General features: G+C 56.1%; 7 protein-coding genes across 7 annotated transcripts; 3 read left to right on the top strand and 4 right to left on the bottom strand.

Moving 5' to 3' along the window:
* Positions 1-3,299: 3,299 nt before the first annotated feature.
* Positions 3,300-6,549, top strand: CGGC5_v016570 (putative transcriptional regulatory protein; the record flags this gene model as incomplete). Its single annotated transcript, XM_032037144.2, has 4 exons — positions 3,300-4,250; positions 4,331-4,387; positions 5,105-5,585; positions 5,675-6,549. 4 exons carry the CDS (start codon positions 3,300-3,302, stop codon positions 6,547-6,549), a joined length of 2,364 nt encoding a protein of 787 aa, XP_031883777.2.
* Positions 6,550-7,453: 904 nt separating this feature from the next.
* CGGC5_v016569 (putative 2-hydroxyacid dehydrogenase) lies at positions 7,454-9,470 on the top strand (the record flags this gene model as incomplete). Its single annotated transcript, XM_066153542.1, has 6 exons — positions 7,454-7,510; positions 8,135-8,139; positions 8,193-8,224; positions 8,293-8,377; positions 8,431-9,064; positions 9,123-9,470. 6 exons carry the CDS (start codon positions 7,454-7,456, stop codon positions 9,468-9,470), a joined length of 1,161 nt encoding a protein of 386 aa, XP_066006786.1.
* Positions 9,471-10,088: 618 nt separating this feature from the next.
* On the bottom strand, positions 10,089-11,496 carry SAH1 (Adenosylhomocysteinase; the record flags this gene model as incomplete). The annotated part of the gene is made up of 2 exons (XM_032037142.1): positions 10,089-10,537; positions 10,596-11,496. The coding sequence occupies 2 exons, from the start codon at positions 11,494-11,496 to the stop codon at positions 10,089-10,091; spliced, it is 1,350 nt and encodes a 449-aa protein (XP_031883969.1).
* A 2,437-nt stretch (positions 11,497-13,933) lies between these two features.
* On the bottom strand, positions 13,934-15,193 carry CGGC5_v016567 (Eukaryotic translation initiation factor 3 subunit H; the record flags this gene model as incomplete). The annotated part of the gene is made up of 3 exons (XM_032037139.1): positions 13,934-14,501; positions 14,570-15,036; positions 15,140-15,193. The coding sequence occupies 3 exons, from the start codon at positions 15,191-15,193 to the stop codon at positions 13,934-13,936; spliced, it is 1,089 nt and encodes a 362-aa protein (XP_031883902.1).
* A 1,064-nt stretch (positions 15,194-16,257) lies between these two features.
* CGGC5_v016566 (UPF0643 protein) lies at positions 16,258-16,955 on the bottom strand (the record flags this gene model as incomplete). Its single annotated transcript, XM_032037138.1, has 2 exons — positions 16,258-16,471; positions 16,519-16,955. 2 exons carry the CDS (start codon positions 16,953-16,955, stop codon positions 16,258-16,260), a joined length of 651 nt encoding a protein of 216 aa, XP_031883901.1.
* Positions 16,956-18,484: 1,529 nt separating this feature from the next.
* CGGC5_v016565 (putative mitochondrial carrier) lies at positions 18,485-19,625 on the bottom strand (the record flags this gene model as incomplete). Its single annotated transcript, XM_032037137.1, has 3 exons — positions 18,485-19,251; positions 19,337-19,517; positions 19,608-19,625. 3 exons carry the CDS (start codon positions 19,623-19,625, stop codon positions 18,485-18,487), a joined length of 966 nt encoding a protein of 321 aa, XP_031883827.1.
* An 816-nt stretch (positions 19,626-20,441) lies between these two features.
* Positions 20,442-22,945, top strand: CGGC5_v016564 (GMP synthase; the record flags this gene model as incomplete). Its single annotated transcript, XM_066153541.1, has 16 exons — positions 20,442-20,532; positions 20,585-20,700; positions 20,750-20,900; positions 20,959-21,036; positions 21,084-21,197; positions 21,300-21,651; positions 21,695-21,700; positions 21,754-21,915; positions 21,965-22,033; positions 22,089-22,125; positions 22,186-22,221; positions 22,295-22,434; positions 22,487-22,590; positions 22,649-22,687; positions 22,738-22,875; positions 22,926-22,945. 16 exons carry the CDS (start codon positions 20,442-20,444, stop codon positions 22,943-22,945), a joined length of 1,653 nt encoding a protein of 550 aa, XP_066006788.1.
* Positions 22,946-23,786: the final 841 nt, after the last annotated feature.

Raw genomic sequence — 23,786 nt, 5'->3', positions numbered from 1 at the left:
GATTGGCCGAGGATGTTTGAGAGAGGGGGCCTCGGGGGGGGGGGGGGGGGGGGGGGCAAATGGTTCGATGTTGTTCTGGCGTTAACAGTCTTGGGGGGGCATTCCAGCCACAGAAACGGGCCTGTTGGGGCGGCACGGGGCCGTCAGGAGTTGGGAGCCCCTCTTCCGAGTCGCAGATTCAGTGCTGGCTATCGTTGTGAAGCAGATTTCAGCAGAGTGAGAGCCGCCGTTTGATCGAAGGCGAGCGACTTGTTTGGTTAGAGCCAAGCCTTTTCGTGATGTTCTGTCCGAGGTAGAGGGAATACGGAGCATGATGCCACTTGGGAGTCGGAGAAGGAGGAGGAGACCTGAGCAGAAGGAGGAGGCGTGAGGCGCCCCGTGGCTCAAAGTCCGGGACGGAAGCTAACCGCCCCTGGAAGGTGAGGCACTTCAGTGGGATGGTCGGGACGGATTCCACTGAGCTAAAATCCCCTAGTGGTGCACAGCGCCCAAAGCAGATGCTGTCAGTGTCAAGATTCGCCCGCCCGGGCTAAGATGCCTAGCAACAAGCCTAGCAAGCCTAGGTAGCAGCGGCCAGCTTCCATTAGCTTATTCGTACCTCCCTCCGTCCCTCCCACCAGGTCCAGAGTACGTACCTCTGTCGACTGTCGAGCCTGCAGCCAATGGCCATTGAGCATTACGTGTAATCCGATGGCCAGCAAGTGTTTTCCGAGGAAAGAGCTTCCCCAGCTGTTGCTTCCTTCCATTGCTTCTCCTGGCTCTCGCACCTGCACCTGCACCTGCACTTGCACTGTACAAGGCAAGGCGGCACCCAACCCAACCCAAGGCATGGCTTGGCGCCGTTTTCTTATTCCACGCGGCTGGCATTTCCCTACCAGGCTCACCGTAAAACTCACCTTGACTCGAGTCCCATCTTGCTCTTCTTCTTCTACCTACCTGGTCAAGCTTGGTCCGTTCACCAACCATCAACACGTTAAATCTTAACCTTTATCCTTTGATTGGTCTTGTTCTCTCTGGCCCTCAGTGGTTTGCAAGTACGGATACTCGTACAAATGCAGATGAAAGCCTAGGCATATCCGATGCACCTAGGGATTCCACTTCTTCACCGCGCCCACCCACTCTGCTCCCGCCGGCGCACTTGATCTCGAACGGTCCCCTGCAATGGCCGACACAGTCGACTTGACCCTGACCCATCTGGCCTCTCAGGAGGCGCGGCTCTCTCCACCGTCCTGGGAACAGGTACCGGACGGAACGACAAACAGACAACGGGCACACGACAGGCATTGCACCCAGCCAGTGATCCAGGGCGCGCAGGCACAGGACAGGCACAGGCACAGGGCCGCAAACCGTTCCCCTCCCCTCGTCGACTAGGAACAGGGCCATATCGAAGCGACTATTCCAGGCCCCAAACTCGCTCCACGCTGCCGGCCCGTCAACTGCGCCCTCGCCTGTACTTTCCGAGCAACTCGACCTCCCTGCTCTCAGTAGCACTGGGTAAGGTACTTCTGTTGCCAGTCCGAGCCAGCCTGAGCCTGAGCCTGAACTGACGTCTGCTACGGATACCTGAGCCTGCCTCTCTCAGTCTTCAGTCTCTCTGCCTGAACCTGAGCTTGAGTGAGCCCATAACGGAGGACCAGCAACAACTCCCCCGTAAAACGCACCCTTGGGCATGTAGTGCTTGACGGGACACCTCCTCTTTTTCTTCCCCCGTCAACCACGTCCCTGAAGTTGTCGGACCGTGGATATTCTGGAAGGCATGTATGTACAAGTATCCGTACAGTGAGGTAGGTGCAGGACATGTCCGTTCATATCCCTCCCTGGTATATACCAGAGAACAGAACAGAGTACGAATCGCCCCTTCTCGTTCTGCCGCCTTGGAGACCCACCCGCACCAATTTCTCACCAATCCCAACCAATACTTGGAACAGCTTTCTCGAAGGTACCTTGCCTGCACATTTTCAGCTCGAGGTACCTTGCCCGACCCGAGTACCTACGTAGAGGTGCAGTGCAGTGTTTACGGAGACACCCCGATCACCCCTTGGCCCCTCCGCGCTGTGTGTGCTCGCGTGGGAAACAGCCTATTCTCACCTTACCTACTGCATAGAGGTACCTACTGCGTAGTAGAGCTTTTTGCACTGGCTGTTTGGCTGTGCCTACACTGAGATGCACTGCACTGACTGGCCGGCTGGCTGGCTGGCTGGCGTGGTGGTCCGTCCATTGACATTGTTGGCGACCTTCCCTGCGCGCTAAGGTACCGACGGGACGAGTCCCTTCATCCAGCCCAGTATCCGTACCCGTCCCGTCGCGCGCAAGGAAGGAAAGGAAAAAAAAAAAAATTGTGCAGCTCCAACCAGCTTCCTTCCTTCCAGAGTTCTCAGACTCCATCCACGTCCACACGTCCACGTCCATCCAGTCATCCAGTCCAATCCACTCCTCCAGTCGCCTAGGTCCAGTCCAGTCCAGTCCTTCTCTCGGCCGACAACCCACCACACTCCGCGCCCCCGACAGCACCTCTCCCGTCTCCATAGGTTAGGTTGTTTGGCAGTTTGCACATACGATTTGCACATCGTTGCATACCGGCGGCCTTGTCTACCTACCTTGCTGCGTTGCTTTGCTTTGCCTTGCCTTGCGTATCCGTACCCAGCGTTGCGTTGCCTCCTTGGGCCCAGTCCCGTCTCCTCCTCCTCCTCCTCCTTACGGGGTCACTCGCTCGCTTCTTCTCTTGTTCCGACGACCTGACCTTGCTTCCGCGCCGCACCGCACCCGCATCGCGCTGTCTTTGACGACACCCCCATCCCGAGACCACCAAACGACAAGCAACCTCCTCCTGCTGCTCCTCCTCGTCGACACCGCGAGACCTCCTCCTCGCTTCGCACACACCCACCGACCCCCCCTACGCGTACCCTTCCTCCTGCTGCTGCTCCTCCGCACCCCCTCCCGCTCCTCTCCCAGGCCTAGGCATAGCAGCAGCAGCAGCAGCAGTGGTGGTGGTGGACAAGCAACAGAGAGACCACCACACGCGAAAAAATCTCTCGAGGCGCGCCGCTCTCTCTCGCTGGCTCGCTGTACAGGGACCACCACCTCACGGCACAAGGCACAAGGCACACACACACACACACACTCACACACTGGCTGGACACGCTCACAGCACCTCCTTCTCCTCCTCCGCAGCTCTCCCGTCACCCTTTCTCCTTCTCTGCCCAGGGTGTCGCGCATCCACGCATCCATACACGCCTCCTCCCCTGGTCTACCTCAGAAATCCAATCGTGGCTCCATAAAAATTTCTAATTAAAATCGAAATGGCTCAAGAAGACAGCCCAAGCATCAGCACCAGCACGAGTGCCAGCACTGCAACAAGCGTGCCTGTACCTGCTCCTGCTCCTGCTGCTGCTTCTGATCCTGCTCCTGCCTCTACCGAGACTACTGCTGCTACAGCTCCCGCGTCTGTTGCGCCTACACCTACGCCTACGCCTACAGCTACAGCTACAGCTACAGCTACAGCTGCCGCGCCTGTACCCTTACCCGTCTCGGCCTCTGATGCCAACGACGTCGTCGCTTCCTCGACAACCTCTACTAATTCTGTCCCTCCCCCGACCACCTCGACCTCACCTCCTCCTCCTCCTCCTCCTCCTCCTCCTCCCTCCGCGACCCCGACCCTCACCTCGACCCCGACTGCCCCTACCGAGACGACGTCCACTGCACCTGCGAACGCGTCCGCGACCGCTTCTGCACCGGCGCCCGTCACTGCGACTGCGACTGCGACTGCGAGTGCTCCTCCTCCCGCGTCAGCGCCTGCTCCTTCCGCCGTCGCTCCTGCGCTTCCCACCCACCAGCAGAACGGTGACGCGAGGGCGTCTTCGTCGCCCGCCATGGCCAACAACCAGCCGCCTGGCCACCCGAGGAGCTACCCGAGCCCGAACAACTTCCCCTCTCCCATGCCGCAAGGCCAGTACGCCTACCACCAGCCGACCCAGCCTCCTCCCGATCCCTATCGAGCCAGTCCCGGCGCGCCTGTTCCCTCTCTCCCGAGCATGAAGAGTCTCGATCACCACTACCCCTCGGCCGCGCCGCAGCACCAGCCTATGCCCATGCAGATGCCAATGGCTCCCAACGCCGGCATGCCCTACTACCTGCCCCCGGGCGTCCAAAACCCATACTTGGCGCAGGATATGAACAGCATGCGCTATGCTCTCCCGCCAGGCCACCACCACGATCCTAGACTGATGCGCGGTCCCGGAGGCCCCAAGAAGGTACGTTACGGAGGTTACGGTGGTTGACAGTCGTCACAAGTTGGAACTTGAGCTGACGACTGGGCTTTTCTGTTTTCTAGGAGATTAAGCGCCGGACGAAGACGGGTTGCTTGACGTGTCGCAAGCGTCGCATCAAGGTTAGTAGTGTGATTTTCCATGACATGTTTTTTTTTCCTCCCCTCCCTTCACATCCCGCCGCGGCGCATTGCGCCTGCACCACAATTGGGGAATGTTCGGGGGCTCGTCAGTGGCACCCAATTGAGGAAAGAGGAAATGCGCGAGGCAGAGTAAAGAAACAAACTTTACGATAAGCGAACCGAGTCGTGGTTTCGCGGGAAAAACGGTCGCTTGAATGTCGCTTCTCGCTTGACTTGGAGCTACTGCGAAGCGAGGAGCCATGAACCACGTCCGCGTCCCGGGATCGCGCCCGCCCGCGCCCGCGCCCGCAGGGAGGAGCAATCTTCCGTTCCTGCAGAAGAACCTACCGCACTGCACCCGACACCGCCAAACGCCAAACGCCAAACGCCAATGCCAATGCCCGCCGCGCCCACAGCACGTTTCGGCTGGTCTCGCCTCGCCTCGCCTCACCTTATCCTCACCTCACCTCACCTCACTTGCAGTCGCAGCCCCTCTCCGACCGGCTCCGATCGGCGTACCTACTTCTTAGCCTCACCGACTACCTTACCCTATCGCTGCTGCCTTACCTCATCCATCCCACCTCATTCCTCAATTGACACCGACACCGACTCTCACCGACAAGACATCCCATTCGCACACTTTCCCAATTGCCGCAATCTGATTCATTGCATCTACTCGTTAATCCTCTTTGCACTCAAACTAACCAACCTCATCAGTGCGACGAGGCGCATCCCACTTGCAACAACTGCAAGAAGTCCAAGCGCGAGTGCTTGGGTTACGACCCAATCTTCAAGCAGCAGCCTGGTCCTTCCGCCATCCAGCCCGCGCCCAACACCCAGCGCGTGCCGACCCCGACCATCCCGTCCGTGCCGTCGTCCGTCCCTCCGACGGTTCCCACCGTTCCGTCGACGCCCGCTGCTCCGGCCCCCGTGTCCGTCGCCTCGTCCAACCCCTACGGCAACCAGCCCGCGGTCCTCCCCAGCTCATATAACGCCACCGTCGCATCCTCTCACGCACCGCTGGATCCCGCTCTGTCTTCGGCAGCATCAAGCGTCAAGGCTGAGCCGAACTCGTACGATTTCGCGGCCCCGATAGATCCGGCTCTGCAAAGTCTACCCGCTCAGGCCACCATCTCCTCGACGCATCATCAGCCGTTCTCGGCCGAGCAAAGGGCAGGCTTCGACAACCATCTCAGAGGTGCGACCCTCCCGCAGTTATTGTACATTCCTTGCTCTCTTTCAGCGTTGCTCTGCATCCATGGCTGTGTGCTAACACGAGACTTGTAGTTACAAAGATGAAAATCGATGAGCTCATCGGCCTCCTGGGCCCTGCTGCTCCCACCCAGGAGATCGCCCTCACCCCGGAGATTTTCGGCGAAATCATCAGCATTTACAACGAGGTGTACGCCGTCGGCCTTCAATCCTTCTTCGAAACCAACTGGTTCCATGCCAAAGATGCTCAAGGCAAATTCGCTCTCGAGCACAACCAGCCAATCATCAGCCAATTCGCATCCTTCGTCAAAGTCCTTCAGGCCGTCCCGGCTAACGACCACACTCAAATGGCCCATTCTGGAGTTCTCGAGGCCCGGTTGATCTGGGCCCTCGCCAGTATGCCATGCAGCGGTGCTACCATGACGGCCAATACGGATGCGAAATTCTTGCCCTCTCCTGAGGATTTGACGGAAGCTGCCAACAGAGTCAGGGTTTTCGAGACCCTTCTCAGCGGCGACTTCCTGCCCTCCAATCCCCTCGCACCTCCCGTCCCCGACGCCAACCCGCATCGCCAGCAGGAATTTGAGTTTTGGCACAACCTTGCTCAGTACCTGTGCCATCATAATGCCGCCAAGCGCGACGAAATCCTTGGCAATCTCCGGCTGCAACTGGGTGGCAGAGAAAACCGCGATCTCATCTACTCGATTGCCATCTCCCGCGAGATCTCCCCGAGGGTTGAACCAGGCTTCGAGAGGAATATTCCCCAGCACATGGACGAGTCCGACCCTAAGAACCGGCTTTACGTGGCGAACAAGTTTATTCAAGATGAGGCGCAGGTCACAGGAGGAACGACAAATATTGTCCGCCGTTTCAGTGAGATCGCCGTTCGATCTTTCATTAGCCCGGGTGTCAACATTGCGAGGGGCTCATCCATCCCAGGACAGCAATAACCAGTCACGCGACCGGTTTTCCTCCATCTTTCAGCATCGAACTCTGCAGCATTTTCCAGGCTCAAAGGGCGAAGGGACCCAAAAAAAAGTTTTGTGTGTGTGTGTGTGTGTGTGTGTGTGTGTGTGTGTGTTTATGGCGTTGAAAGGGGAGGGAAGGAAAGCATTGTTTTTCAATCCTTTGATTTTCATTTCCTTTCTCCTTTGCATGCGGGCGGCACCGCGCCGCTCGTCCCCCCTAGTATATTTCACGGCCGATGGCATTGTACTGTACAATATGTCCAACTAAAATTAGTGGTATTCAGGCATGGCGGTGCGGGTCTGGCGAAAAGAAAAAACGGTGGAGAGAAGGAAGTGTGAGGTTGAGCATTGGGAATGGTTGAGGGCAGGCTTTTTGTCCAAAGACTCCTTGGGCGAGCCGGATCTTGGGTCTGGGTGAGCCAGAGCTCTGTACGATTATAGACAAGTCCCTGGTCCCTTATTGGGTAGACCAGCATAACTCAAACAATAACAAAGTTGCATACAGGTCGGGTCCCAGCTCCGTGTGATGAGGATATCATTAGCAAGCGTTGCTGCGTCTGGCATCCTAGAATGGACTGGCTCATATGGCATGTAGTGGGCTCGCAGTAGGGAACGGGAAAATGACCCAAACGCCAGTTGAAGACGAGACGATTATTCCCGATATTGGTATTGCATGGTCGAAACGAACGGTATCCCCTTACAGCGAAAACACCACAGCATCGATGGCTGCATGTCAGCGACGCAACAACAGGCCCGGCCCAAGGCGGAAGGCTTCGCCGGTCCGAAACCCCGGTGAGAGAGCTGGTCCAACGGCCCATTCGGGGACTCTGCAATGTTCAACTCTGAACGACCCAGCCATCGGGAATGTGCCTTGCAAATTGGCCCGATGTGGAAGTTGATTACGCAGGGGTTGAAGACGGTAGCGAGAGGTACCATCAAGACGGTACACGGCAAACGGGCTGCGATACCGGCCGGCGTACCGGGTGCTTGGCCAGTGGCCACCCGGCCGAGACAAATCTCACCGGATAAGAGTCTTGGATAAGTGTTTTGGGAGACCTGGGCCTCCAAGCAGGGCCATCAGCGGTAATTGGACGGCTTCTTGCTCTGATGGAATGGGAACAATACCAAGTGCTGACTCGGCTTTCTCTCCGATTCATCTTCCAAGCCGTTGACATGGACCGCGACGAATTGGATAAAGTCCATAGATAAGATCGGTACTGATGAAGTTTCTGCTTCGTTGCGATTTCCGTCCAAGTCTTAATCAGTAGGTTCCATTCCTTCTTTACCAACACATAAGAACAGCAACACACCTCGACTTTCAAAGTGTCAAGTCCGCCTTACACCTACCTAAGTTACCTATCACACTCACCAACCCGAGTCCCCCAATTGAGTTCACCCCACCGACAATCCCCCTCCCCCACCTTCCAAGTCGGACCCTCCGCCTTGAGCAGGTCACCCCGCGCCGTCGCCGGTCCTTGGAGGGGCAGCTGTGTAGTGAGAGCATCAACATCATCATCGCTGCAACGCTTGTATCTCAACTTTTGGCCCCTACAACTCAATCCTCTAGCCTTGGTATGTTGTCACCGATACACCTCAGAAAGGTGCAAATACTGACCATTCCCAAGGTCAAATCCTTCCACTTCATCAAGCCCACTACGTGTGTAAACTCATCGCGTCGAGCTCTCTCAAACACTATTCACACCCGTCCTCTTCCCAGAGCTTCAGTCACACAGCATCCAATCCGTATACCCAACGCACGCCTCGCAACAATGACGAAGCCAAAGGTCCTCCAGCTCGGCAAGATCGAGCAGTAAGCCTCTCTCCCCTCATAATCCACATCCAACCTCAACTGACACCCTCCAGCGCCCACGAGTCCTGGTCCTCGCTCGGCACCGTCGCCGACATCATCACCCCGAAATCCACCTCCCGCCCCGAGTTCCTCCAAGAATGCGCCTCCGGCGCCCTCGACGGTGTCGTCGCAATCTACCGCACCTTCTCCAGCGTCAAGATCACCGGCAAGATCGACGCCGAGCTCGTCGCCGCCCTGCCCCCCTCCGTGCGCTTCATCTGCCACAACGGCGCCGGCTACGACCAGATCGACGTCGCCGCCTGCACGCAGCGCGCCCCCACACCCCTCCTCGTCTCCAACACGCCCACCGCCGTCGACGACGCCACGGCCGACATCAACGTCTGGCTCATGCTCGGCGCCCTCCGCAACCTCAACGCCTCCATCCTGACGCTGCGCGCGGGCAAGTGGCGCGGCAGCCCGCCCCCTGCCCTCGGCCGCGACCCGCAGGGCAAGGTGCTGGGCATCCTCGGCATGGGCGGCATCGGGCGCAACATGGCCAAGAAGGCGCGCGCGTTCGGCATGAGCGTGAGGTACTACAACCGCACGAGGCTGTCGGACGACCTGGAGAAGGACGCGGGCGCCGAGTACGTCGACTTTGACACGCTGCTGGCCTCGAGCGATGTCATTTCGCTGAACCTCCCCCTCAACGTAAGTCATCCGTCTATTCCTCATGTTGAAAGATGCACACTAAACAAGAGGTACGCAGCCGCACACCCGCCACATCATCTCGACCGCCGAGTTCGCCAAGATGAAAAAGGGCGTCGTCATCGTCAACACCGCCCGCGGCGCCGTCATCGACGAGGCCGCCCTCGTCGACGCCCTCAACAGCGGCCAGGTCGGCAGCGCCGGCCTCGACGTCTTCGAGAACGAGCCCGAGGTCCACCCCGGCCTGCTCGCGAACCCAAACGTTCTCATCGTGCCGCACATGGGCACATACACGCTCGAGACCACGGTCAAGATGGAGGAGTGGGCGATTGGCAACGTGCGCCGCGCCGTAGACGAGGGCAAGCTGAACAGCGTGGTGCCGGAGCAGAAGAGTGTTGCTGGTGCTTAGAGACGAATGGGAGACCGGCTAATTGCCGATGGATTCGTAATTACAAGGCGCATCAAACATGATAACATAGACTCCGAGCATTGGTATACCATCACTGGCAAACTACTCTCTGGCTCCCTTTATGTCGCAACTCTCGCAGTCGTCACAGCTGTCGAGATTCTCAGGTTCAAGACTCGCTGGGACATAACCTTCAACAGTATCACATGGAACACAGCAAGTAATTCTCAGAGGACAACATATATTGTCTATGCCGGGCCACGGTTGACGGGCCCTAGTCCTAGAGTTGATCTACCCTTAACCCCTATATCCCATCCGGGGGTTGAGTCCCATTTTCCCAAATTCGGGCCGAAGAAAACAAATACAAATGCCATGGTCTGGGGAATCACTATTCACAAGCCAACGCCTATTTTTTGTTGAAAAATCTCGCAGCCAAGGCCCCCAACTTTTTTGAGTTCCAGCCCGTAACCGCCCCCAACCGAGATTCCCTTCCCAGATGTGTCATGCAAGTCATGCTGTTGAGAACACACATTGCCAAATGTTATGGTGTAAGCTCGTTGAAGTCATTAATCGGAGTGTTGAAATCCAACTTTCAAAGATTGGATATTATAGAGAAAACGCCTAGTAGCGGTAGATGTCGCTCTTGTAGGGACCCTCGACGGTGAGGCCGAGGTACTCAGCCTGGACCTTGGAGAGCTCGGAGAGCTCGACGTTGCAGTGGGCAAGGTGGAGTCTGGCGACCTCCTCGTCGAGAACCTTGGGGAGGACGTAGACGCCGACCTCGAGCTTGCCGGACTTGGCGAACTCGACGTACTTCTGGCCCCAGGCAGCGTCACCGGACTTGTACAGCATGATCTGGGCAAGGACCTGGTTGGTGAAAGAGCAGGACATGACGAAGGAAGAGTGGCCGGTGGCACAGCCAAGGTTGACCAGACGGCCCTCGGCGAGGAGGATGATGTGGCGGCCGTTCTTCATGAGGAAGCGGTCAACCTGGGGCTTGATGTTCTGGACGCTCTGGGCGTTGGCCTTGAGCCAGGCGACGTCGATCTCGATGTCGAAGTGGCCAATGTCTGTGAAACACGTGATTAGATGGATGACTATTGCGTGGACTTCTTCAGGAGTACTTACTGCAGACAATGGCGTCGTTGGGCATGGCCTCGAAGTGCTGGGCAGTCAGGATGTCACGGCAACCAGTGGTGGTGACGAAGATCTGACCCTGGGAAGCGGCCTTCTCCATGGTGGTAACCTGGTAGCCGGCCATGGCAGCCTGGAGGGCGTTGATGGGGTCGATCTCGGTAACGAGGACGCGAGCACCCATGGTGTGCAGAGCCTGGGCACAGCCCTTGCCGACATCACCGAAACCAGCGACAACGGCGACCTTGCCGGCAACCATGACGTCGGTAGCGCGCTTGATACCGTCAATGAGGGACTCACGGCAGCCGTACAGGTTGTCGAACTTGGACTTGGTGACGGAGTCGTTGACGTTGATGGAGGGGACAAGGAGCTTCTTCTCCTTGAGCATGCGGTAGAGGTGGTGGACACCGGTGGTGGTCTCCTCAGAGACACCGTAGCAGTCCTTGAGCATCTCGGGGTACTTGTCGTGGACAAGGTGGGTCAGGTCACCACCGTCGTCGAGGATCAGGTTGAGCTTCTTGCCATCCTTGAAGGCAAGGAGCTGCTGCTCCAAGCACCAGTTGTACTCCTCCTCGGACTCACCCTTCCAGGCGAAGACGGGAACACCGGCGGCGGCAATGGCAGCAGCGGCGTGGTCCTGGGTGGAGAAAATGTTGCAGGAAGTCCAGGTGACCTCGGCACCGAGAGCAGTGAGAGTCTCGATGAGGACGGCCGTCTGGATGGTCATGTGCAAGCAACCGGCGATACGGGCACCAGCGAGGGGCTGGTCGGCGGCGTACTTGGCACGGGTCTGCATGAGACCGGGCATCTCGTTCTCGGCGAGCTCGATCTCCTTGCGGCCGAAGGCAGCCAGGGACAGGTCGGCGACCTTGAACTTGTGGGCGGGAGCAGCCATTGTGATGTTGATTTGTGGTATTGGTGGGAAGGGAAAGAGGTGGATGGGGAGGATAGGAGATGGAAGGAAAGAAGGGAAAGGGAAATCAGAGCTCTGATGGACGGGGGGAGAAGGAGAAGAAAAAGACTTTGGAGGGGTCGAGTCCGGAAAGGGAGCAGGGCGGTGAGTGTGAGTTCTGCGTTGTCCGGACGGAAATTTCTGCTGGGTGTGCTTGGGATTGGACTTGTCGCTCGCTGGTCAGCGTTGCGCGGTGCCTGGACAATACCTTCCTTACCTTACCTACCTCTGCGAGTGGTGAGTGGTGAGTGGTGACTGGAGGAGGGGGAGGGGGAGGGGGAGGGGTGAGGTGGGAGGGGCACCGTGTTGGAGGGGGGACACTGGACCTCAGCCAGAGGCGGGGCAAAAAAGTTCAACCAGGTGCAGCAGGTGAAGTGTGGCAGGCGAGGTGGGGTTCCAGTGCCTTCCTCTCCCTGGTTGAGACCTTCCATTGAGATGGGAAAGAGGGAGAGGCCGAGAGGACGGAAGAGACTTTGGGAGCTGACACGGCAGCCGCGATAGCAAGAGGTACATCCAAGCTATCGACTCGATGATCCGACGCCACTTTTGCAATGTACGCAGTAACCCTCCAGGGGCCCCTTCCCCTTCATGCCCCGCCACTGCCTCTGTCTCTCCACGTCTTTACTCTACCTACCTACCTACCTACCTACTCTACCTTACCTAGGTACTCCGGACCATTCACTCGACGAGGAGCCCAAGGAATGTTTTGCATTCTCAGCAAGGAAGCAACAGACAATGGCCATGTCCGATTTCAAGGCTCACTTACAATGGCACCAACGCCTCCGGGAAGGAAAGACGAGCGAAGGGCTGGCTCAGCCCATTCTCAACTGCCCTGTGTGCCTGTACAAAACTCGTCAGGATTGGTCGAGGAGGCTCCAATTCGACCCCGCGCGCGCCTGGTGCCGCTGTCTCATCCAATGTCAACTCAATTGGTGTTTTGGATTTTTTTTTTTTCCCTTCCCTTCCTCAAACCCTTCTCTATCTGCCAGGCACCTCAAGCCGTTCAATAAGCCACCACATTGATAGGGATGGCTAGACCCAAGGGAGCAAGCTTGGAATGAGCTTCCTCCGCCACCCGCAGAGCTCACTCAAGTAGCTCTGTTAACGTGCAACCGTGCTGAATTGGAGCTTCTTTTTTTTATCAGTGCTGATCGGACAGCTCCAGCATCCCCAAGCCGGGGCCGACCTGCTCGGAGGTAAGGTGAGGTAAGGTTAGGTCGGGTAAAAAATTTGAAGAGGCCGGCCAAGCTCAGGTACTTGCAGCCTTACTCGTATTGTTGCCCGGCCACATGCAAATTCGATAGGCCACAGGTACCTCGTGAACCCTGATGGGGTCCATTTGGACAGCCATTCTGTGATTAAGTCTAGAGCCCACAGCCCACCTAGAGCTTTGCCCCTCCTCGCCCATGGCACTGCACTCGGGACTGCGAGGTGTAAGTACTTCACTTGGGAGACATCAGTCCAGACCTGCGTGCCGCCGAGACTCGATCTGAGAGGCCAACCCAACCATGCAAAGTCCCTTTTGTTTCCCCTTGTTTTACCGTTTTCACGCGCTAGTCTCTTTCCAGTGTGAAACCCCTCGAAATTGCCCCACCATGCCTCGGGCAACACGCACCACCTCCCTCCTCTCGACTGACTTTCCCAGGAACTCAACACGGCCATGCGAATCATGCAAACCTTCCTTGAGGGCGCACTATGTTGTGTTCACTCACGTTGTCAAGAGGCTACCGTGGCACCAAGTAACACATCCTACCTTGCGTGAAGTACTTTGAAGCACAGTAACATGGGACGGTAAGGCGAACTGAGGCTTCTGAAGCCGACCGGTCCGGCCCAAGCTTAACTGGTAAATCATCATGTTCCAACTGCTCTGTCTGAAATACTCTCTGGACGCAAAACAGGCGCCAACCTTGCCGTCGAAGCTATCTAGAACTATGACTTGCCGAGATATAACGTGCGTGCTCTGGTTTGCACCATCATACTTCCCCCCATGATCAACATGCCCTTTCCGTGCCATGGCCTCGTCTACCACCAGGCCTTTACTCCCAGTTGCCAACAACAACTCCCTGGCCAGCTTCAGCCAGCAGAGATCCCAAGGGAGAGGAACTGAACCGTCGCTTTGGTATGCAAGAAAAACATCGAATATCGACTCGATACACTCTGCCTGGGACTAATTACCGTAACGCCGTTTCGAATGCTTGATCCGCTTCCCAGATCATTCATCATTCCCAGAACACCCGTTCTCTAAGGTAAGGTAATCAACTCTTCTTTTTTGTCTTTGCCCTTCCCCTCGACCCTTTGTTCTTCTTGAATCCGTCGTATCCGATTCGCATACGATGACACCGACAACCGAGCCTGCCACTGCCCCTTTTCCTCACGCCTCCTAAGCGTGCTTGGGCAGCAGGTTCTCCCTGACGGCGAACATCTTGGCGCTGATGTTGGCCGTGAATCCGTCCACCTGCTTGCTGTACTGCTCCACCTGCTTCGCGTTGAGCATGCCCTCCAACCGGCTGGGCTCCTGGGGGAGCTTGAACAGCCTCTGCCACTCGTCCTCGGGCAGCGGTGTCTGCTTGGCCGCCGCGCGCGCCGCGTTCTCCGCCTTGCGCTTGGTCTGCCACTGCGTGATCTTGGCCTGCTCACGGCCGAGCTGGCGCTGGTAGAACTGAAAGTTGTTGAGGTCGGTGTAGTGCGACTCGATGCTCTCGAGCAGGAGGTCGCAAGTCTTCTCGAGGAAGGGGTCTATCGACAGGTCGAGGTTGTCGACCGAGGGGTGCAGCGGCTGCTTGATGGGGTCTTCGCGCAGGTCCGACAGAGAAGTGGGGGGCTCGATCTTGTCCTGCTGGGGGATCTGGGGGAGCTGGTGCAGGAAGGACGTCAGGAGGTGGGTGTTGTGGACTTCGACAGGGAGCTCGGCGAGAATATCCTTGAAGGACAGCTTGGACTTTTGCAGGCTGTGGCGGTGACGTGTGTTAGCAAACGTGGCATTGCCGTGAAATTCGCGCGGTGCTCCATATCGTACCTCTCAGTGGTGAACTTGTTCTCCTTGTAAGCCTCCATGAAGGTCGGGGTGAGCTTGAAGGCGCGCAGGCTGAGGGAGCCCTGGGAGCTGCGGCTGACGTCGTGGACGAGGGCGATGGTGCGCTCGTTCTCCTTCTGGTAGTGGAACTGGTTCTCGATGAAGCTGAGGTTGACGAAGTTGCCCATGGCAGCGGAAGTGTACCAGCCGACGTTGTTAGCATCGACGTTGACCTCCTTCAGGTGCTTGATCATCTCGTTCTGGTAGGCAATGTTGGCCTTCTGGCGGGGAGCGGCGGCAGCGAGGGCAGAGGCGTCGTTCTGGTGGCTGTCGGTGTTGGCGACGTCGACCGTGGGGAACTGGAAGGAGTTGGTGATCTCGAGGACGCCCTCGGTATCCATGCCGACGATGGCACCGGTAGCGGTCGTGGGGAAGGTCGCAGAGCCATGCTTGACGATTTTCATCACCACCTACGGGCGCATAATGTCAGCGACAGGTGCCCATGTGGCTTTCGGACGTGTGCCACCATCTCGACTGCAAAGGCGAGGTGGGGCAGGATTTGGCAGGACTCACCAGGGCCTCAACTTGGACCGCCTTGAGCGGCACCTCCTTGATAGCATCCGCCATTTTTGCGATACGATCGGGGATTCGTGCAGGAGTCAAAGATTCTGACGGCGTCGGTTCTGCGGCTGCGGAATCGTGGGTGTCGCGATCTTGGCGTCGGGATCGAGGGGCTCGTCGTGATGCGAAATATCGAACTTTTCGCTACAACGAATTGTGGGAGGGATTGTGGGCGTGGAGGGCGGTGACCAGAGGCAGAATTTGCGGGTGTCTTTCTTCAGTGACTGACGCTGGTTTGCAGTGTGGCCTCCAGGTTCCAGCGGGTGCTGCTTCGCTGCTGTGTGGCCTCGCGGACTGGTGGCTTATGTAAGTCGCGAGCGAGCCCACCCCTCCTTCAGGTTAAGACCACCCCTCAAGACCAGCCCTCCAGCTGTCAAGGACCGCCAGTAGCCGCCACCTCTGGCGCCAACGCCCGCCGTCCTTTTCCTCCCACGGTGATCCGTAACAGATTCCACACGCCATGTCCTGAAGGGGAGGGCATCCCACACTTCCCCCCACGCCGAAAGCACTCAATTCGAGTTTAAATTCAACGTCGTCTCATCTCGCCGCACCTCGACCGTTACCCTTCGTCTTCCACTTCAAAATGTCCTCCATTTTGTTCGTCTGCTCCTGAGCATCATTTTGCGATATCACTCGGGGGGTGTACCGTGCCGACCCGGACCCCAAAACGTCGAAGGAATGCGGGCAACTCGAACAACTCGACACTTACACCCTGCTCACCACCACTTGGCACACGCTTCATCGAACCTTGGGACGGCTCTCTGTCGCAGCAAGCTCTGCTCTGGTCGAAACGATGGCCCGACGACTGTCACAGAAGAGAAAGTCGCGGTAGCAAAGAAGATTTGTCCAAGGCGTCCATGTATTACGCTTACGCTGTCTATGAATTCAACACGTCGTGTGTGGCCGTTACAAACGATGCTACCGAAATGCCCTCCAATCCCATCTACCGTACGCCACCAATGGTCGTTAACTTTGCTCATTTTCCGGCGCAATTGCGACATTCTACCCAAGGTATCCAAACGCCGTCGTCAGTTACTTTTCCTCTCGGTCGTCAATCCTTCGAAACCCTTCTAGTCTGTCCAGTCGATGATCTCCCAGCTTTTTGCGCCCTCGTGGATCACCAATCGGTGCCGATCAATCCGCCAGAATGAGTACATGGACGCAGTCGCACGACTTGCTTTGCGGTGAGCAGGGCCATGGCCAGCCTTGACGGCGTCAGGTCTGGACCTCCAAACGCAAGTTGCGAGGTTTCGCCCTTCCGCATCAGGGCTCCCGAACCAGTATCTGCATGCGGTTAGTCGAATTCTTCTTGATTGTAACTTTCTTCATACTTCAAGAAACCCCCAACTTGGTTGGCCTCAGCGTGGGCTGCTTTGTCCAGAACTCCGAGGTCGCCATAGACTGTTGTAGGTGGAATTTGCGAGCGGAACGCCACAATGTAGAAGGAAGTCTCCTTGTACGATTTGCCCGTTGTCTGGACGAGGGTTTTGAGTTCGCGCATGACGTCTCCCCAGTTGAAAGATTCGACATAGTCGGCCGTGGCGTAGTCTGCGCGGAGGCATTCCAAGTGAGACAAGGCTCTGGCAAGAAGGGCGTTCTCATTGTCGAGGGTCTCGAGGTCCAGCAAGTGCTCCGGGTCTGTGTATGGCGAGTGGACAATGAATCTGTCGTTGTCGTTGACGTCGACTTCGGCGACGTTGACCACTGCGTTTTCCTTGGTTTGCGGTGCAAGAGGGTCTGTTACCCTGAGGGACGTAACAGCAGTCATTATGGTTGTGATCTGAGGATGAGTTGAAAGTGTGAATGCGCAAGGCCGGCTAATCCCAAAAGATGTGTTTGTTGGTGATGACTCTGGAAAACCGTCAGGTCAGAAGTGATGCTGCTTGAACCGAAATCCAAGGGCTCTAGGGTATCTTTCAAACAAGATGAGCACGAGCAATAACGAAACAACAAGAGGGTTGAGGACTTCAGAGGTGTGGAAATCTGAGAGCGCCTCAACATATAAGAGGATTCCGGAGTCGGGAGTCAGGTACGTCTCGGCAGGGACATCGAGGAAACGTCTTTTGGACACGGGATTGCCTAACCCAAGCCTGGTGGGTCGAGGACTACACCATCGAGCGACTCGGAACGAGTCAAGAACAGCTGACCAACCATCAAAGAAGCGGTGTTCATCCCTCAACCATGTTTGGGAGTCCCCTTCGCATAGCATTTTGCGGCGCGCCGGGCTATGGATCATCTCAAAAAAATTTCCCGGCCGCTTGCATGGACGATCGTAGTGTACAGCGATGGCGAAAGAGCGCCAGTCCATGATTGCGCAATCGCGCGTGGTTCTGATGCCAGAGACGCAATTTCGCGACCTGGACGTGCCGCTATGCAGTCTGCAGTCCGCCATGGATTTGACTTTCAGCCTTTTTTCGTTATTGGAGAACTACGTTCCACGGACGGGTTGCCAGGACTGTTGGGCGCTGGCCAAATAGCCAAAGCAAGCTGCAGGGAACGCCGAGACCACGGCAAGCAAACATTGAGTTGGCAAAAGGGACCAACAAAGATACCGGACGAAAGGCCGCGAGTTACCGCTCGAACCAGACAGACTTCGCATTAATTTAGGGCGAGAATTCGATGGTCGGAACTGGTCCCCCGCATTCTTCAGAGGCTACGCCGAGCCATGACCGACCGAAACGTCTAGCCGTGCCACTAACACAACGGTCGCGGATATGGGAAGACCACTGGCACAAGAAACGTGGATTTACAGCACAGGACAGAGATAATGCAGAGCACTCAAGGTGGATGTGCCGTCTCCATTTGTCGATGCCGCCTCGCATCTATTACATGCTGCAGGTTTGCGGTCCCTCTCCCGCCAGGCTGGAGAGTCTCAATTGGTCAGGGTATTTCACCCGGATGACTGGCCTGGGCTACCCCGGGTCCTCCATCCCGTACCCCTGACCGTTGCCACAGATCTTGCGTCTCCGCAGGGCAGGGCAGGGCGGTCTCGGTCTCGACACTGATGTCGGGTCCTGCTGGGGACGTGGACGGGACACACTCCGGTCATGATCCACCCCAAAACCCTGCCGCAGCATGATGCCAGACCGTGTTTCGGACCTCTACTTCCTCTCTCTTTTCCTCTTGCCTCCGACTGATAATGCAGACAGGAACTCTCGACTCACCTTCGGAAGCCACCCTCCATCCCATCTGCCCTTGTTCTATATCTGTACATAACCTACAGCGCACCAACGACACTGAGCCGTCACCGCCTCTTCCACGATGCACCTTGGTGTCCAATGCAACCCCTATCGCCCGTCACAGCCCTCCAACGACTTCCGATTCGTCTTTCCCGCGAGTGAGCCAGACCTTTGACATCTCGTACGTTCCCAGATAAAGCCCGCTGCCTAGCGCCGTCCAGCCGGCTCGCAACAGCCCTCCACGGAAGAGCCCGCGCACGCCGTGCTGCCGGTAGACGTCGCGCGTCACCTCCAAGCTCCCACGGGTTTTCTCTGCCGGCGCTGATTTGCCTGATTGCTGCGACGAACCATTGCCGCCCTCACCGGCGCTCAACATCATCCGCGTCTTGACAACATCGCTCGGCGTCGTAATCCATGCCGCGAACGCCCCAGCCGCACCTGCACTCGTGCCCGTCACCACCGCCGTCTCGATAAGGCCCTGCTCCTCGCTGGCCGCCGGCCCTTTGGCCCTCGACTCCCAGACGGACGTTCTCACGTGCTCAAAGATAGGGAACTGTATCGCCGTGAAGGGGAGATTGCGCGCGACCAACGCCGTGTAACCCGAAAACAGCCGTCTCTGGGCCCCGGAACGTGTGACTTGTCGCAATGCCTCGAGGGACGTTGACTTGCGGCTGCCGCTGCTCCCGCTCCCATTGGCGGGATTTCCAGGGTCCTGTCGTCGCAGCATTTGGGCGTTCTGCTTGATGACTTCGGCCGGTGCAAGGACCAAGCATGATCCCATCTCCGCAACGGCCGAGGCCGAGGCGTGGACAATGGGTTGCGGGACTGAAACCGTGCTGGAAATGGTCTTTTTCATGCTCTCGTATGTCGCAAAGAAGATGCCAGCTTTGGTTTCCACACGTGATTAGCCGGGTTGCTCCAATCAAGAATATGCCAATTAAGGGGTTAAATGTCGTCTGCGAGGACTCACCGGCCGGCAGGGTTGCGAGGACTACACTTCCGATGCCTTGGTAGAGGCCGCGGAACAGCGGCGTCTTGCTTCCTGGTGAAGATGCATAGGTCTTAACAAAGTCTTGGCTTTGGTACCGGGTCTTGAGCGTGTCAAGAGGGTAGACCAAGCAGTCGACAGTGAAGGCTGCGGCAGCGCCCGCCTAGGGTTGCTCTGTGAGTACGGATATCTTGCAGGCATTCACACGCTCCGTATGGACATTCTCCAAGGGCAAGAACTTTTATGCACTTACAGCGTAAATCTCGTACATGTTGTTCAATAAACTTGATTGCTCATCGTCAGTGGAGGATCTCTAAGCAATGATGGGCTTGCTTCTGTCGAATTGGATGCTGTGGCTTCTGTTTTGCGGTTCTTGTGCATTCTGGTCCCTCGATTTTGGAATGATGACCTCATCGGCACCCAGCACTTGGGAAACGTCACTACAGGGTCCCGATGTACTTACTCCACAAATTTAAAGACTGCTCACTCACTCATGGATATAGTTTTACTGACTTTCTTCAACCTCATGCCGCTTCATTGGCGCATTGATAACGAGGTTATTCGTACTTCAGTATTCAAAATCTAATCATTTCCACCATCAGTCAACTCTCACAGGAAACCGGGTCTCGCTTTCGTCAGACTTGGTCAAGTGGCCTTTTTCACACCGCATACAGGGCAAGCCGTTTTCAACATCAGTACGAACAAGTCTGAAAAGACCCAAGTTTTGACCATTTTCCGTCCCATTCCGGCGAACGGTGCATCTGAAGCGGCTACAAGCTTCGGTATAAGTTGTGGGTGTATGAGTGAGGAATTGACTTCGTGATTCACTATGTTCAGCTGAGGAGGAGCCCAGCGCCCTGGACCCGACAGGGGGTCTGTGCTGTGGCTGAGAACCCCGCGACTCGCGCTGCAATTGCTTATCGCGATAAGAAAAAAAAAATCGGAGGGGCATGGCGGGGTGATTCACACTCGCGACGACAACTTCACCCTCGCTGTTGTGCGGAAGTTGCTTCATCCACAAGGCATCCATCGTCTCCGCTTTAGACAGCCCTTCAAGCCTCTTTTGCGACATCATTTCTACTCCAAGATGGGTGACATTCTCGAACAGGCGGCGCCGCCGCACAGTCTTTTCGACACGATCCTGGTTCTCGACTTTGGAAGTCAGACCAGTCATTTGAGTACGGCTTCACTCGCCCCGAAATGTTCGAATTTCTGACTGAGCCTCTGCAGTCCTTCGTCGTCTCCGAAGCTTCAACGTCTACGCGGAGATGCTCCCCTGCAACACGAAGCTTGCCGACTTGCCTTTTAAGCCTGTCGGAATCATTTTTTCGGGCGGACCGGCTTCCGTAAAGTTCACGGACTTCTTTATCGCTGTTAACAAACTAACGGCATCAGGTTTACGACGAAGGCAGCCCGCACGTTGATCCCGCTGTCTTCGACCTCGGAGTCCCCATCCTCGGAATCTGCTACGGATGCCAGGAGATTGCCTGGATCAGCAACCCTGAAAATGTCAAGCGCGGAGATGTCAGAGAGTACGGTCTTGGAAGTGAGTAAATCTGTCGATTATTCTGTGATTATGAAACGGACATCCTAACTTTGAAAAGCTCTCAACATCCAGAAGGTCGGCGGCGCCAACCATATCGATCTTCTTCTCTCCGACCTGGGTGGAGACACCACTGAAGGTGAGCATTATGGTATGATACGGTGCTCATATACTTACACATTGTAGTGATCAACTCTCACTTTGACAAGCTTGTCAAGCTTCCCGAAGGATTCGTCACAATCGGAACTACGCGCAACAGCCCCTACGCCGCCATTGCCCACCAGACCAAGAAGATCTTTGGTGATTACCCCCTTGGCCGCCATGGGCACGTCAATTGATGCGTCACGCGACATCATTCAGGCTCACCCATCTGTATGCTCCCCTTTACTAACAGGTTACTAGGACTTCAGTTTCATCCCGAAATCAGCCACTCCGTCCGTGGAACTGATATCCTCAAGAACTATGCTGTAAAGATCTGTGGCGCTCGTCCTGATTGGAAGATGGCGGAGTTCAAGGAAACTGAGATTGCCCGAATTCGCAAGCTGGTTGGGGACCGCGCCCAGGTCATCGGTGCCGTGTCCGGCGGCGTTGACTCCACTGTCGCTGCCCGTTTGATGACGGAGGCCATCGGCGACCGTTTCCACGCCATTCTCGTCGACAACGGTGTCATGAGACTGAACGAGTGCACCGAGGTTAAGGCGACGCTGAAGGAGCACCTCGGAATCAACCTGACCGTTGTGGACGGAGCTGATCTGTTCTTGGGCCGACTCAAGGGTGTTACTGAGCCCGAGAGGAAGCGAAAGGTATGTTTCAATGTCTACGTTATCATGTTGATACCATTGACTAACTTGAGAAGATTATCGGAGGCGAGTCTTTATCGTGAAAGAACTCGCGACATTTCAGAACTAACAACCTCAACAGAGACCTTCATCGACCTCTTCGAGAAGGAGGCCATCAGAATTGAGGAGGAGGCGAAGCACACCGAGAACGCTGGGCCTGTCAAGTGGTTCCTTCAGGGGTAAGTAAGCATCATTCACGTTGAGATACCGTCGGCTAACTTTGTACAGCACCCTGTATACCGACGTTATTGAAAGTCTTAGCTTCAGAGGCCCATCTCATACCATCAAGAGCCATCAGTATGTTCCCGATCAAAATGACCAATAATGAGCAGTAACTAACGACTTACCCCAGCAATGTCGGCGGTCTGCCAAAGCGCATGACTGAGGGGGTACGCTCAACGAACATTATGACTCAAGTCACTTGATTCGTGGTGCTGATTGTGGTATAGCAAGGACTTCAGCTCCTGGAGCCGCTCAGAGAGATGGTAATACTCTTGAATCCAGACAAGGCTTCGCAGAAGCAAGGCCGTCTGCAAACATCATGCTGATTTTGTATAGTTCAAAGATGAGGTCCGCGCCATTGGTCAAAGTCTAGGCATCCACCGCGACTTGGTAATGAGGCATCCTTTCCCTGGACCGGGTTTGGCCATCCGAGTCTTGGGCGAAGTCACGCCCGAGCGCGTAGAGATCTGCAGGAAGTTCGTCATCTCCTTTCTCGCTTCAATTAAGATCGTGGCTCACAAACAATAGGGCCGATCATATCTTCATTTCCATGATCAAGGAAGCTGGCGTTTACGACTCCATGTCTCAAGCTTATGCCGCCGTGGATTCGACCAAGAGTGTGGGAGTGCAAGGTAGGAGTATTGGCCACCAAGACGGATGTTACAGACACTGACATCAAACTACCATCAGGCGACGCCAGAGTCTATGGCTACATCGTCATTCTACGAGGTATTTCTTCCAAACATCTCAACTTAATCTTTGAGGCTAACAGGCCGCAGCCGTTTGCTCCGACGACTTCATGAGCGCGGAGCCCTACGAGTTCGACTGGAAGTTGCTTCGTGAGATTTCCAGGCGCATCGTCAACGAGGTCGACGGCGTTTCCAGAGTGACCTACGACACTACCTCCAAGCCTCCTGGTAAGTGGTCTTCTTGGACCTCTCGTTCCAGCTGAACTAACAGTGAATAGGCACTATCGAGATGGAGTAAGGAGCTCGTTCAACAGGTTTGATATCATCTAGACAAAAAATATTTCAACTGCAATAGATTCCATGAGCTTCATGCGGCGTCTGATGTTGGTCGGGTGCACGGGCCAGTTTTGACCAAGGGTGCGGTACCGATCAGCAAATCTTTCCCAACCGCTCAACGTTCTTTTTCCATCTCACTTCATCACCCGATTGTTCAATCATCGTGATTCCATCAGCGTCTGATTTCCCCCGAGTTCCGAATGCCCCTGGCAGCCTGACACGTCAGGACAAGCAACATTTGGAGAGCGAACGGTACTGGAAGACGACTCAATGAGGCACACGCCCACCACCAGCACAGATGCACTCACTGGCCGGCCTCAATCTAACCCCAGACGATCGGAACTCCTCGTTTTCAATTAGGGCGAGTTATGAAGCTCCTGCTCGAAGCTTATGCTCGTATCTACATCATCTTCGCAGACCTACTACATGTCAAGTGTCATTTAGAGTCTGAAGAGTCTGCCAATACCCTTGGCGACGTCGCGAAAGCTTCGGAAGCTCCTCTTCGATGCATCAAGTGATCGGCCGAGGGAAGCATGCCAGCACCAGTTAATACGGAAGACACTTGCATCGCCGGCTGCGGCTTTCGCTACAGCGGACCGGGACCGCTGTCAGATTCGGTATTGCAGATCTATCCGCGCGGTTCAACACTATGCAGTGCCACCGCCTTGACACTTCATCCAGGTTTCAAGCCACCCTCTGTCAGAGGGGAGATCTTCGCGACCGAACGAGTCCGTCGAATGTTATTTCTCAAAACACGTTCATGGTTACACGAAACGTGCCCCAGCTTAATTGTTTACCATGTG

The sequence above is a fragment of the Colletotrichum fructicola genome (assembly GCF_000319635.2).
Source record: "Colletotrichum fructicola Nara gc5 chromosome Unknown KSG_Nara_v1_contig11, whole genome shotgun sequence".
Taxonomy (NCBI): Eukaryota; Fungi; Ascomycota; class Sordariomycetes; order Glomerellales; family Glomerellaceae; genus Colletotrichum; species Colletotrichum fructicola.
This window is presented reverse-complemented; position numbering and strand designations above follow the sequence as displayed.